Source organism: Paramormyrops kingsleyae, chromosome 12 (assembly GCF_048594095.1).
Source record: "Paramormyrops kingsleyae isolate MSU_618 chromosome 12, PKINGS_0.4, whole genome shotgun sequence".
In the NCBI taxonomy this organism is placed as follows: domain Eukaryota; kingdom Metazoa; phylum Chordata; class Actinopteri; order Osteoglossiformes; family Mormyridae; genus Paramormyrops; species Paramormyrops kingsleyae.
The window spans coordinates 32,559,347-32,573,692 of NC_132808.1; the positions used below are offsets into that span (position 1 = coordinate 32,559,347).

General features: G+C 48.9%; 1 protein-coding gene across 1 annotated transcript in view; it reads left to right on the forward strand.

Moving 5' to 3' along the window:
• adam19a (ADAM metallopeptidase domain 19a) overlaps positions 1-14,346 on the forward strand; it is a 102,145-nt gene that overhangs the window by 50,040 nt on the left and 37,759 nt on the right. The window contains exon 4 of the mRNA XM_023831406.2: positions 11,453-11,531. Coding sequence (XP_023687174.1) covers positions 11,453-11,531 — 79 coding nt within the window. The remainder of the gene's footprint in view (positions 1-11,452; positions 11,532-14,346) is intronic.

The window sequence follows — 14,346 nt, forward strand, 5'->3', positions numbered from 1 at the left end:
GCATCTCAGAAACATTACAAATGTGCTGATTTAACGAGGCTCTTCTCATAGCATATTGGCCATTTACAAATGTGGAAAGTAATATTATTAATAATGATTTATTTAAACATAATAAATAATAATGAAATTAATATACTGCTAACATATGAACAAATCCCCCCCATCAATAGTCTTTCTTTTCTTTTCTTTGTTTGTTTCTTTTTTTCTTTCATTACTTTCATGTTTCTTTTCCCCAATTTTAATTTTTACAATGCGCATTATTCAATACCCCTCCCCCCCATTGAAGAGATAAAACCAGCCAACTTGGATCCTACTTTTGGGACAGTTCTTGGATTATTCGTGCCTCCCTAGGAGCTTCCACCTGTCACTGCCACCAATAAATATCACATGTGTATGTCCCTAAACGGCCTGACTGAGGGTGCGGAGCGTGTTGTGAGCGTTGATGAGTCCCGAGAGCTTTTCTCTCTTATCGAAGAACGTGAGCTGCCTTCAGTCCACGAGCCTTATTGCCTGTCAGTCCGAACGCTCATTACCATGAATGGGGTGAAGTCGGCACATTATCGACATAACGTCGCAACTCGGATATGTGTGGGATCAGTTGGCAGCTAGATCGTTGTAGAACGGCGTCCTTCGACAGATGCCTTTGTTCGGCCCAGTAGCCTTGAAGTGTCACTGCAGATTGTGGGAAGGGACGCTCGTAGGGTGGTTTGTAGCAGTGGGAACCGGCGGGTCGCCCGCACTGTTGACAGGTCAATTGTCACGCACCCACCCGACATCCGCTACGCCTGAAGCCCCTCCCCCAGCACTTTGCCGTCGCTTGCAATAATTAGCTCTCCAAGGACCCGTGTCGGTAGAGCGGTTATGGTAATAAATCAGGCCACACATTGTCCTGCGTTTTGGGTCAGGAAGCGGCTTTGTGCCAGAATAAATATTTCAGAAACCATTATTTATTAATTTCTCCTTTGTCATTCGTTCATTGTATTCCTATGTCTGTACAAAGACATTTTACTTCTCCACATGGAGCAAAGTAATGGATACTTACCCCGACGGCTGCATCAGAAGCACTTTTTTAACAAATCATGAACTCCAACTCGTTCTCATTTCCTGCTTTCCTGTTTTCAAATAACTGACAAACTCACTGATTTTGGTTACCAATGTGGATCTAGTGTTTATTTAACATTTGAAGGATGGATATTTATATTATTTGTTTTCTACTTTTCATTTATGTTTTTACTTCTAATTTAATAAAATTTTAATTTCTTTTTCCCCAAATGGTCATTTTCAAATATTTATAACATTTAACCCCCAGTGAGTTCAAAATAGGATGAATGAATAATATATTTATTTTTATTTTCATTGCATGAATTGTTTTCAGGCTTGAATGTTTCCTCACTGGTCTGGCCAGCAATAGCCACACATTTGGTCTTTCCATGCTTCATTTCCCTGAGCCCTGATATCTTCACGGTGTCACTGATTAATCACTGGGTTTAATCTGTCATTTAGCTGCTCCTTAGCATTTCATTCACCCCATTCTCTCAGCATATGTTTCATCGAGGGTTTCGAACACCAACATAACCAGCGTATATGGATGGTTATTTTCTGATGCTGTGCTGTATAGAGGTTTATTGTTGACTTATCAATGCATTCTTTATCGGAGGTGGTTATTATCTGGGCTCTTGTGGTACCCAGAATGCATTGAGTCCCCTACTGTGTGGTGTGTGGATGTTTATCTCCTGATATGACTTGCATTGAACTTTATTATCGACTTATTGTTACATTCTTTGTCAGAGGGGGTTATCACCTGGCCTTTCGTGTTACCCAGAATGCATTGAGTCCCCTCTGCCGTAGGCAGTCCACGTCGGGCCGGTTCTCTTGATTCCCGAGCTTCTGCCTGTAGGGCCGAATGACCTCTGTTTTGGTATCCCAGCTGTTCCGTCTTTGCTACAAATTCTAGGAGGCGCAGGCCTTGGCTTGTGGTCCGGCCACCCGCCGCAATCGGGCAGGAAGGAGAGAGCGGGTCGGGTGTGGAGGGAGCGGATGCAGGATGCAGGTTTTCTCTGAGTCGTGAGTAATGGGGGGCGGAGGTTCCTGTGTGGGGTGGCCAGGCCATTGTACCTGAAGGCCAGACACTAGACTTGGCGTAAAATCTATAAAAGGCCACAGCTGAGCTGTTGCTGTTTATTTTGGTCAGTGGTTTGCTCGCGTTTGTCATTTCCATGGCCTTTCGTGGAAGCGGCGTGTTTGTGTGGCTCTGTTTGCACAGCGCTGTCACTTCGTGTAATTACAACAGATAAAAAGCTGATTAAATTGAGTTTCTTTTTTTCAATGTGGAAATATTCCTGGATTCAAATGGCATGTTTTTTTTTCTATCACGGAAAATAATTGAGGTCGTAATTTTCTCATCTAAAGCAGAGTAAATGCTTTTAATGCTAACGGAACTGCGTATTGAGAAGGTGCCATGAAAGGTGCAGGTAATTCCTCCGAAATGGGGAAGATCTGAGCTTTGAGGTCAGGAGCTCATTCACACAGCTGTGCCTCATTTTCGACATAAAGCAGACTTTTGTCGTGTCTCCTGGAAGTCAGTCCAGAAGCCCACACTTTGCTCATTCCCTGTTACCCTTTCTCACCCTTCTGCCCATTCTCCCCCTGTGTGGCACCATTGTGCAAGACCAAAACCGCTGCCTAGTTTCTCAGAATCACAATTACCTTTATTTTATTTATTTGTTTAGTCTCCTCGTTAGTATAGCGGTGAGTGCCCCCGCCTATCATGTGGGACACCAGGGTTTGATTCCCCAACAGGGAGAGTGGGGGTTCTTTTCGGGGCAGTGAGTGGCTCAACGGGCAACGTGCCTGTGATCTGGCGATTGCTGGTTCGAACCCCAGCCTCAGAACACTCACATGTCCGTGGCCCCTTGATCAAGGCCATGTGCCCTCATCTTCAGGGACGCCAAGCTATGGAGAGCAAGATGGGGTCGACGAAGACAAGCATTCCAATGTACATGTGTTTGCGTAAACTGCAAGCAAAGCATGTTTATTTTCGATTTGTTTATATATATTGCAGAGTAAGTTATAATAAGAACAACATTGTTTCTGGTGCCGCACTCAAAAAGTCACTTTGGGGCCCCCCAAATAACTGTTTGTGGCCAGCAGAGGGCCCCCAAACCCACAAGGGCCCCATGCAAATGTGTGGTTTATGTGGTGCAGTTAATCATTCAGTTGCAATTCAGTTTGTCACAATTTTTCATCAAAGATTTTGAACCTTTGCATTGATTTATTGCAGTACAGTTTAAGACCAGTCGAGCCCAATGTTTTATTTTACAAACATTTTTTTCGAGATTTGCTGATTAAAAATATGCTTTTTATGTAGCTTATACTTTATGCACTGCAATGCAAAAATGCAGCGAAGTGTCTGCCTCTGAAATATTACAGTACATGCAAATGTTTCATTCTGTGTTTTATTTTTTCTACATTTGCTGGTTTAAAAACAGAAGTATGCACTTTATATTTGCATAAAAACATGCATGGTTTATGCAACTCAGTGCTGAAATGTCCGACAACTTACTGACTCATCCTTGGTAGTAAAAGGATGTTAATGTTTGCTAATTAAATTTAGCCTGTTATAAAGTAACATGCAAATCTTAGTACAGACGCTCCTCTACTTGCGAACGAGATAAGTTCCGAACAGCCGTTCGTAGCTTGAAATGCTTGTAAGTCGTTATTCCACATTATTTTAAGGGTATACGCAAGTACTAAGAACTAGGATGCTGGGAGTTTTCACGCTTCACTGCTGTGCGGCGGGAGTAGCGGCCAGAAGTCGTATTAGGCGGGATTGTTGTGCAGGAAAAAAACCTGATGTTGCGGACAGTTATGTCAATGTTAGACTGTTAACCATGAAGATACAGTGGTAATATCATGATGCATCATGATGCAGTGAATCGTGACACTGGTATCATGATGAGTATTGCATCATGGGCTAGCTGGCCCTAGTGGTAAACGATACCACTGTGTATGGTACAAGTGTTCAGTACAGAGAGTTGGCCATTTTGCTAATAAATAGTCTTGGTTCTCAGAAGCTGGTAGTGTTTTGCAGTTGAGGGTTTTTCCCACATAAGAACCCCATTCCATCCTCCGGTTCCCATGCTATGCCATTCCCATCAGAGCAAGTCTTGCAGGAGAGAGTAGATAAAATGATCATTATGCTGTCTGCACATACTCCTGGTCGGGAGGGGTGCAAAGCGCTTCTTCAGAAACCTTACCACAGGTTAAATGAAAGAGAAAGATTATTGTTCTAGCAGCGAGGCAGGAAACGGCATCACACAGCAGGTCAGCCGGCCCACAGAGCCTGATCATGGGGCAGCAGAGCATGGATGGAGTTAAACTGCATCACATCCTGCAGGTGATGACTTCCTGGCAGCGTAACCCGCTTAAGGTGCGTCGCAAACGATGACTGTCCAGCGAGGATTTTTCTCTTGCAATATATGTCAGAGCTTCAGGGTTTTTTTTTTTAAACATAATAATCTCTGGATCACTTCCATAACCGCAGGGCGGCGCCGCGGTGCCTTGTGTTCGGCTGTAGACTCACACCTCCAGGGCAGGGGGAGGGGTTTATGAGCTCCGCCTGGTTTACACCAGGGACCCTGGTTTCTCTCCCCAGTCCCAAAATAATTTATTTAGGTGAATTGGTGTTTCCCATTACCCTGAATAGGACAGGCAGTTATGGAAGATGGATGGATGGATGGATGGACGGGTGGGTGGATGGATGGATGGATGGATGGATGGATGGACGGGTGGGTGGATGGATGGATGGATGGATGGATGGATGGGTGTTAAGCAGGATTTCAGTTTAGGAACTTGAAGTCAAACTTAATTATTGTGATTTAATTGGAGAACCAATTGTTCTGAACCGCTCACCATTGATTGGAATGATTTGTGAGGACTTGGATGTATGATTAGAGTAACCAGTTAAATCCTCCATGTGTCCCAGCTTATGTGATGGCATCTGCATGGCCTTGAAACAGGGATGCATATGGGGCGGGGCCACAGGGGCACTGGTCCAAGCTGAAAGCTGATTGGCTCCCAGAGTGCCCCTTCCCTCTCAATCACTGATACCAAACATATCATTGGCTAAAGATAAGGTTGGCCACTCTATATGAATTAAGACCCTTCTTTTACTCCCCAGTTTAAAAAATCTTCGAATGCCCTGCTGTGTGTGACATTAAACTACTGTCTCCAGGCTTCCTGTATCCCCCTGGGCCTCCTGCGGGCATTTTATCTTCTCTGAGGACACGGTCCTGCTCCCTAAACCCAGGGAACTTGGCGTCTTGTGTTTTTAAAGCAGTTTCATTTCCACCATTTGACAAATGGGACAGGCTGAGGTGTCCCAGCCCTGTGGACTGTGAACCGCTCTCAGCTTCGCTCTCAGCTTCAGACAGACCCAGAAATCGCTGAGATGGCAATCCACAGCTGAGGTGTCCCAGACTGCCTGAATCAACTGACATTTACAAAAAAAAAGGCTGTGTCTGAGAATCACATGGCTTTCCAGATCATTCTTTCAAATTCACCTACTTGTCTACAGTCCTCAAAAAACTCATGGTGTGGTGTTGATTAAATATGTATCACAGAACAGCGGAGTACAGATCACACTTCGAAGAAGTTTATTCCAACCGGAACATCTCAAAGCGTATGTAAGAACTGCAGCTGTGTGGGGTCCTCCAAGCTCAGGGTTTGAGAAAATGAGCATACATGCAGGCCTGCCAGTCTGTGGGCACAGTGCCTCCTCTGTCCATCCACCCAGCTCTAACCCCACCCCAGCAGGCCTACCAGTCTGTAGGCACAGTGCCTCCTCTGTCCATCCACTCAGCCCTAAGCCCACCCGAGCAGGCCTGCCGGTCGGTGGGCACAGTGCCTCCTCTGTCCATCCACTCAGCCCTAACCCCACCCGAGCAGGCCTGCCGGTCTGTGGGCACAGTGCCTCCTCTGTCCATCCACTCAGCCCTAACCCCACCCGAGCAGGCCTGCCGGTCGGTGGGCACAGTGCCTCCTGTCCATCCACTCAGCCCTAACCCCACCCGAGCAGGCCTGCCGGTCTGTGGGCACAGTGCCTTCTCTGTCCATCCACCCAGCTCTAACCCCACCCGAGCAGGCCTGCTGGTCTGTGGGCACAGTGCCTCCTGTCCATCCACTCAGCCTTAACCCCACCCGAGCAGGCCTGCCAGTCAGTGGGCACAGTGCCTCCTCTGTCCATCCACTCAGTCCTACCACTCAGCTCTAACCCCACCCGGCGTACTCTTTGCCCTGTTGGCTATGCAAACCAGCAGGTCCCAGTCCACTGCATGCATGTCTGTGTGACAACATGTTTCAATTAATTTGCACAAGGGTGTAAGGGACTGCGTATCCGTGGTCAGCCTGCTGTTCAGTCGCCGTGGTTACAAACATGTCTTTTTAACTCTCCGCTCCCATTAAACAATAGATATGATGAACAGCATGGCCAATTCAAGGCTTCCTCATCCTGCCTTTCATGCGGCAGTAATAAGGCCGTTTACACAGAGACTGCGTTCTCCGGATGCCTGCGAGATTCCGATATTCATCCTCCTTTCAGCGTAACAGCAATGACAAAGGATCACACAATAAAGAAGATGACGGGTGTGAGTCACAGGCAAGATGTTACCACTGTCACTTTTACGTGGTTTACTGGGAAAATGCGTTTTAAACCTTTATTTAACTCTTTAGCTGGTAACCTAACCCAGGGGAGGGTAAACAAATGACAAGTGAAATTAAAAGCTAAAATAGCGTAGCTGAGGAATGATGTTTTATTAAATCAAAAATTCTGTATGCGTAATGTATATCGTGAAGTGATTTCCCCCCGTCTTTCATCCGAAGGGCTTTATCCCCTCGTCCTTCCCGAATTTCCTGGCCCAAAATCCCTGTCAGCTGACGGTCCGTGACGGTGAAAATGGCATCCAGTCACTGCCTGTTATAGCCAGTCACTGCCTGTTATAGCCAGTCACTGCCTGTTACCCCCACAGAGGCTAGCTTGTGTAGGCGGGCAGCCTTTGTGACTGGAGGGTGGGGGAGGGTCACCTTTTCTCCACTCGCTTGCTCCCTCCCCCCCGACCCCCTTAGGTCCTCCTTGGACCAATCTCAGGTGTCCCACGTCATCCTCTCCACACTGACAGGCGGGTGCCAAGACGTCTTTGCTACACCACGGGGGGGTCTATGACCCCTGTCACACCACCCCCTGTCTGGTGAAACTCCCCCACAGCCTTGAAGCTTTCATTTCCAGGTTGGGGTGGGGGTGTCCATCTTTATGCTGGGAACACGACGCAGCACTGGTCCTGATTGGTGAATTCGGGCTTTCCCTTTAAGAGGCGACAGCCGGGGCTTTCCCTTTAAGAGGCGACAGCCGGGGCTTTCCCTTTAAGAGGCGACAGACGGGTCAGTTACTCGCAGCTCGCATTTCAGTTCAATTTTTCCGAAAATGACAAGCCTAAGCTAACATTCATTCCCTAATCAAAGCATATTCTGCTTTATTTTGTAGACAAGTTGTATATAGCGTGGTGAGTCAGCAGTTAGTGCTACAGTCTCACACGTCCAGGGTTGTGGGTTCGAGTCTCCTGCCCAGTATGTGAGAGTGCTCTGCATGTTCTGTCTGTGTTTAAGCCATTTCCTTCCACAGCCCAAAATCATACATTGGGTGAATTGAAATCTCTAAATTGTGTTCTGCGATGAACTGGCATCCACTCCTGGCCCACTATGACCCTGCACTGGATTCATCCGTCCTTTTTCCACACCCACTTGTCCTTGGTCTTGGGGGTCTGGGGCCTGTCTGCTTTAAGGCAGGGGAATAACCCAGGATGGGGTGCCAGTCCAATTCAATTCAACTTATTTTTATATAGCGCCTTTCACCCCAGGGATGAGTGTGTGGATACGCAGTTCTGGATGATGGGCTGGAGTGTATGACCTCACATTCTGAAACATTAGCACAACCTAGTATGTTACAGAACCGCAGGCTCACAGCCACTTCCCTACAGAACCGCAGGCTCACAGCCACTTCCCTCGTGAAAATGCGGGATTTGACACGGTTCGGCCGGCCCACCTTTTAATGAGGCTAATTCCAGTCCAGGAGACGGGATACATCAAACGGAGACAAAGCCGCGCCCATCAGCAGTCAAATTCCTCAGCGCTCCTGTGTCTCTGGGTAACCTGGCATCTCCAGACAGAGACACAGGCCACCGCTTGGTCCCTGGAAGCTCCCGGAAGCTCCCGGAAGCCCCTGGAAGACCCTAGAACCCACCGGCAACAGATGATTACAAAGGCAGCTGAGTGCCAATACGCCAAACCCTGTAATCAGGGCTGACATCTGCATTAATAATTCCACACCTTCCGCAAGTCGCCATATTGCAGGCCGCTCTGGATCGGGGGGGGGTGGGGGGGACCTGGTCCCATCACTGACGAGGGGTGTGGCCTGGGGGGTGCTGGTAGATGAAAGGTGTCAGCCACACAGACGCGACGCTGTTCCAGAGTGGCTAGAGAGACACACAGGGGAATCATGTCATTTATCAGCTCAATGCGTCCCTTTCTCCCGGTAAGACGGGGCCATTTAGTTCCTCGTCGATATTACGCCCCTGGGTCTGCTTCATTGCACGCTCAGTTTCACGCGTTACAGTTACCCGGATTCGGGAAGGGAGGCTCCTTGGCTCTGTTTATGAACCACGCCATTAATGATCTATAGAGATCCCTGACACAAGCCCAGATACCTTGGAACAGGGTTGCGGGTCGGACTGGCGAACCTCGCAGGTTGGGTATAACAACCTCGCAGCTATCATCCTTGAGAAGCCATCCTGCTTCTACCCCATGAATAGGCAGGGGAGCATGGAAAAGTCATGTGATCATTTTCGGGTTTGTTTAAAGAGATTTGTGATATGGGGAGGCGGGGCCTTCACGTCATTGGTCAGAGCCGGGTCAGCTGACACGCCTTTTCATTCACCAGTATATGAAATGGGCTTTTCACTCTCGGTCCGCTCATTGGGCCCCTGATTCCTGAAGCCATGCCCTGCCAGCGCCCTCCCCATGCCCCGGGGCCATGCCGATTCGGCGCACGTTTTCCTCGTGCTGAATCCTCCTCACCCGCTTCACTTCCTGCCAGGTCACATGACTCTGTCGGCCCGGGCCGGCTCTCACTGAAAGCGCCCCCCGCTTTATACGTTAGTTGTACGACGCTGCTCCATGGCGTCCTTTGAGCCTGCTGTCAGCTCTGGGTCACATTTCCCTCGCAGCCTGAGGGCATGAATCCCAGCCACAGCAGGCGTCTCCGCACCCGCAACAGCAACTGTTTGGTCTTCGCCTCCCCCCTCCCCCCTCCTTTTTTGTTTTATTTGCCAGTGCCTTCTCTCCATCATAATCAGGGCAGTGTACTGGGATGGGGCTGACCATAACTGAAAGCTGATTGGCCCCCGAGTGCCCCCTCCCCTGTCACTCACCAATTCAAAACATATCATTGGCTAATTATAGGGTTGGCTCCTCTATATGAATTATGGCCCCTCTTACACCCCCAACCTTAAAAAGAAATACCTCTGGCCATAATTGTCATGCACATAGACGATGGGCGGTATGTGGCTCTCTGGGTTAAAATTGGTTCAAATCCCAAGGTCAGCAGAGTGATGTCACCTTTAGCAAGGCCCCTTATCCCCCAAGTGCTCCAGGGACGGTCTGACCCTGCTTCCTCAATTGTAAGTTGCTTTGGATAAAAGGACCTGCTAAATGAATAAATGTGCACAGGGGCATGACAGACAGCTGGCAATCAGCCAATCGCACTGCAGACGTGAGTCAGGTGCTTTCTTTGTTCTCGCGCCTCGTTCCCCAAGCTGCTCGCATTCTCATTTCTGTCACTGCCATCACCAGGCTCCTCATTTTACAGTTTAATTGCAGATTAATGCCTCTTGTTCAATTTTTTTTGTTTTGTTTCTTATCAAAAAAAAAATTGATGATTGCAAGTAGCTGACAAAACGGTTTATCTTCAAAGGGCACTTTCATGCTGCGGTCCCTCCAGCTCCATTCTCTCACCAAAGCCAAATTTTTGAAGCCACCAGGCCGGGAGTCCGTGAGCCTGGACTGGGAACCGAACACAAAGCATGCTGGGAGGGAGCGGCAGCTTGGGAGAGGGCCCAGAAAGGCCGACCCCAGACGTCAACGCGAGCCGGCCCCGCGTTCCGGAACGTTCCGGCTCCTCCTGGCTATCGGTGCGCGGCGGCCACCTGCCAGCTTCCCGTCTGCAGCTTCTTCTGGGGACGCGACCGAATTAGATCCCGAGGGGGCGGGTACGAGGAAGGACATGTACCAATGTCCGTGAGGTCCAGCCCCATTCCCCTCCTCATGTAGGTGTCCCCTTCCTGTCACCTGGGCCATTCTAGGAGAGGGGGCTTGATTCACACATAGGGTCAAACCTTACCATTAGCCAATGATATGTTTTGAATCAGTGAGTGACAGGGGAGGGGGCGGTCCAGGGACCAATCAGCTTTCAGCTGGGGAACTGTGCCCCCGTGACCCTGCCCCTGTATTGTCTGAAACAGGTGAGTGATGGGGAGGGACTCTGGTAGCCAATCAGATTTCAGCTAGTGCCAGCAGCCCTGTGGCCACGCCCCTGTATACACCCATGCATCTATTATTTCTAGCAATCGGGCAGCGAGTCACCTTGTCTTTCCTCACTGCACCCTAGTGTGACACCAGGGGGCAGCACCTGTCTCAGCCTCGTCTGGGTGTCGACCAAAGGCATGTCCACGCCTCTCCCCTTACGGGACTCCGGGCTTATTCCGGCCTGGGGAGCCGCTCGCCCCATCTGTGTCTCCCCCCTTATTGCATGACATCATCCCGGTTCCTCTGGGAGTCCTGCAGTCTCTGCTCCCCCTGCCTCTCGGTCCCCGTATGTCCCTGTGGCGTCTGAGGCCCCCGCACCGCTCCAGTCCCGCAGCAACATTATCAAATGTGCCCCGATTGCCCACATCGTTTTCAACGGTACTTCATTTGCTTAAAAATAGCTGCGCGGTTCTGCTTTGGTGAGGCTGGCTGTGACTCAGCCGCTGAAGTGAAGTGTGTTTGAGAACGAGAGGCTGAGGTAGGTTCTGTTGGAACGGATGGACCCAAGAGCAGCGTGTACCAGGTGGCTGCTCTTGGGTCGGAGATGCAAAAAGATAATGGATAGGATCAGTCTGACTGAGGCGTGCTGTTTTTGTTTTTGTGGGAGTGGCTTCAGCCTGACTGAGGCGTGCTGTTTTTGTTTTTGTGGGAGTGGCTTCAGGCTGACTGAGGCGTGCTGTTTTTGTTTTTGTGGGAGTGGCTTCAGCCTGACTGAGGCGTGCTGTTTTTGTTTTTGTGGGAGTGGCTTCAGCCTGACTGAGGCGTGCTGTTTTTGTTTTTGTGGGAGTGGCTTCAGCCTGTGTTCTTTCTTCTCCTGCAGTCTCCTGCTGGGCCCGGACTTCACAGAGACACACTACTCAGAGGATGGGCTGCCAGTGACACTCAGGCCTAATCACACGGTAAGTGTGTCCATAAATTACCCCAGAACCAGCGACATAGGTGACTGCCTAGGATGCCATCTTCTGAGGGGGCACTGACTTAGCAAACCACTGGTGCCCCCACCTCACAGAAAACTTCACTGTGTGGTTCACTGGTGCCCCCCCATCCATGAAGAATTGGACGTTGATGTTTGCTGGGGACAAAGAGGAAGTAGGGGCAGCAGTGAAGATCCCATTGGGAACCACATGAGCTGCCCAAAACCGCCCCCCCCCTCCCTCCATCACACTGACAATATCTCCCCCCCTCACTCAACCAGAAACATCTCCTGATCCTTCTGCCCCCACAATTCCGCATTAACCCCCCCCCCCCCCATGAGCCACAATCCCTCATGAACCCCCCACCCTGTCAGAGATATCCAAATTTCACGATCACATAATCGTTCGTCTTTCCCAAAGTGCTGCCTGCAGTCATACACACGCGGTGTGTCGTGCCCTCAGAGTCGCTCGCACGCTAAACCCCTCTTCAGCCTGATCAAAAATAGTGTACTAGGAGAGAAGAGTCTCCTATTTTAGCACATGTTTACAGCACGGCTTCAAAAGCACCCCTGCCGCGAAGTGTCGTCCGCTTGATGCCTGAGCATTTACAGTGGTTACATTTTTTAAGCGACAGGTGGCATATGAAGGCGTCCACGTGCTGCCTGACAGCAACATTTAGCCCCCTCGTTCACCTCCGATGAAATGAAGGGCCAGTCGCATCATGGTTGCAATTCGGCGTACGTGAAAAATCACGAGGAGGCCAAAAATGTGCCCAAAAAGTGTCAAAAATGAAGCGCGACATGCTAGCACAGCTCTCTCTGGGTTTCCTGTGTTATGCAAATCGATTGTTTTTTGCCCCCGATGAGCCCTTGATGAATAATTTAATCCCTCTGCTGTCTGTGAGTCAGGCATTTCAGCAAATGAAGTTTGTCGGTGGCTCAGATGATGGGTTTCGGGCGACGCCCGGGCTGTCTTTGATTACGATGGCGCTGGTTTGTCAAGGACATGTGGGAGCCAGCTGGAAACCGTCAGAGGGATGCGCAGGGGTGCGAATGTGGGTCCCCGAGCATCAGCAACTAATGAATCAATCAGAAAGCCATGCTGCCATGACAGATGTCCACTCTCTATGCAGGTTTACGTTTAAACGATTATAAAACGATGGCTTGCCAGCTTTGCAGCGTGGGTGGGCCTCAAAGAGAACTGCGGGGGGGGGGCAGATTCCCCAAAGTTACCATCAAACTATTTCTGAGGAAAGATAAAGCACCTCCTTCAACCACAACGGTGTCAGCAGTTCCCCATACTCTTGCTCCTGCTCTACAGGTATAAGGTGTCAGACTTTCCTAACGTCACTCTTATCTTCACCGACAAAAAGGCTTCACACATCTAACCAAAGAAAAAAGGGAAAAAAAACCAACGGCTATTGACTAAGCCATTTCCATTTTATTCCTATACGCAGGAAGGTTCTTTCTTTCCCTCCATAATTGGTCTGCTATATTAAATAGATTCTGGTTTATCTGTATTATTTGTGGCTGTGTAAAATCCTTTATATATCTTTTTATTGTGACAACAGGGACAAGAAGGAGAAAAATCATGAGTCGCACACAAACAAATGCCGTGTGAGTGACTAAGCTGCCTCTTTAGTGCAGCCGTCGATGTGTCAGCCCACCGCCGTCCCATTAGGGGTCCTCGCGCCCCCGTGTGGCAAAGGGCAGTAGGGGGCTAAGCTGGCTAAGGTTCCCCTGCAAAGCTCCTGATTCGCGGATTTGCTGCCTCAGCTCTGTAAACAGGCTGCCCCTGCGTCGGGGTACTCGGGGCAAGTGCCATTAATGAAGCAGAATAGCCCTGTCGGGGTCTACGTCGCCCTCATGAGGCCGTGGCCTGCCAGTGCTGGTTGGTCTCCCCTCTTAATCTCCATTGTGTCAGCTGGCATAGAGAGCTGACCTCCATCCTCAATCCTACAAGTGTACAATAAGCTAATTACCAGATACATTCAATGTCCTCATATGCTACTGCAATAGCACAGAACATTATTTAAACGATTATTAAACATTTATTTATTATCGATCACATAGGGCTTCACAGTATCTCTGTATATTTTTTAGCTGTTTATGTAAAGCTCCATAAAGTAGACTTTATTTAGGATTGTTCATATAAACGCGTTTCATAATAACATTTGTGGTTTGGTAAAGAAGAGTTACATTGGGTCTTTAATTCCGCATCGATGGCAGGTTGGAGCGATCGAGACTGACAAGAACAAACAGTTGTAAACCGAGATTCTAATTGGAGAACTGAAAGCATCGGTAATTACTGTAATAAATTGTACATGATATATAATCAGTCCCCCGTGCTTCCGATTCCTAGCATAAATCTCAGGAAGCCACTCGCACTCACGCTCACACAAGTCGGGAAGTCAGTTCCGCGTCGTGGCACCTCTGTCTCAATTTGTGTTTTACTATGATTTCTGCACACACTCCCCACACAAAGAAGCGATCTGCCTGCTTGGGGCCCGGAGCCACTCGCAGGTATGGGACCATGCTGGGCTTGGGGCTTAGGTAAGAGAAAACCGGCAACAAAGAAAGCTTGAACATGATCAAACTGAGCAGATTTTTTCTGTATCTTTTTATGACTTTTCCATTGTGACTTGTTCATTGGAAGATCATTCGCTTGATACTGTATGTCTGTTGTCAGGGGTTTAGAGTGATTTCACTCTTCGACCTTCGTATACATACTGTCTGTGAAAGTGTATGGGAAGAAATGTAAAGAATACATGAGGAATTTTAACGGAAAGCTTCAGTCTAAG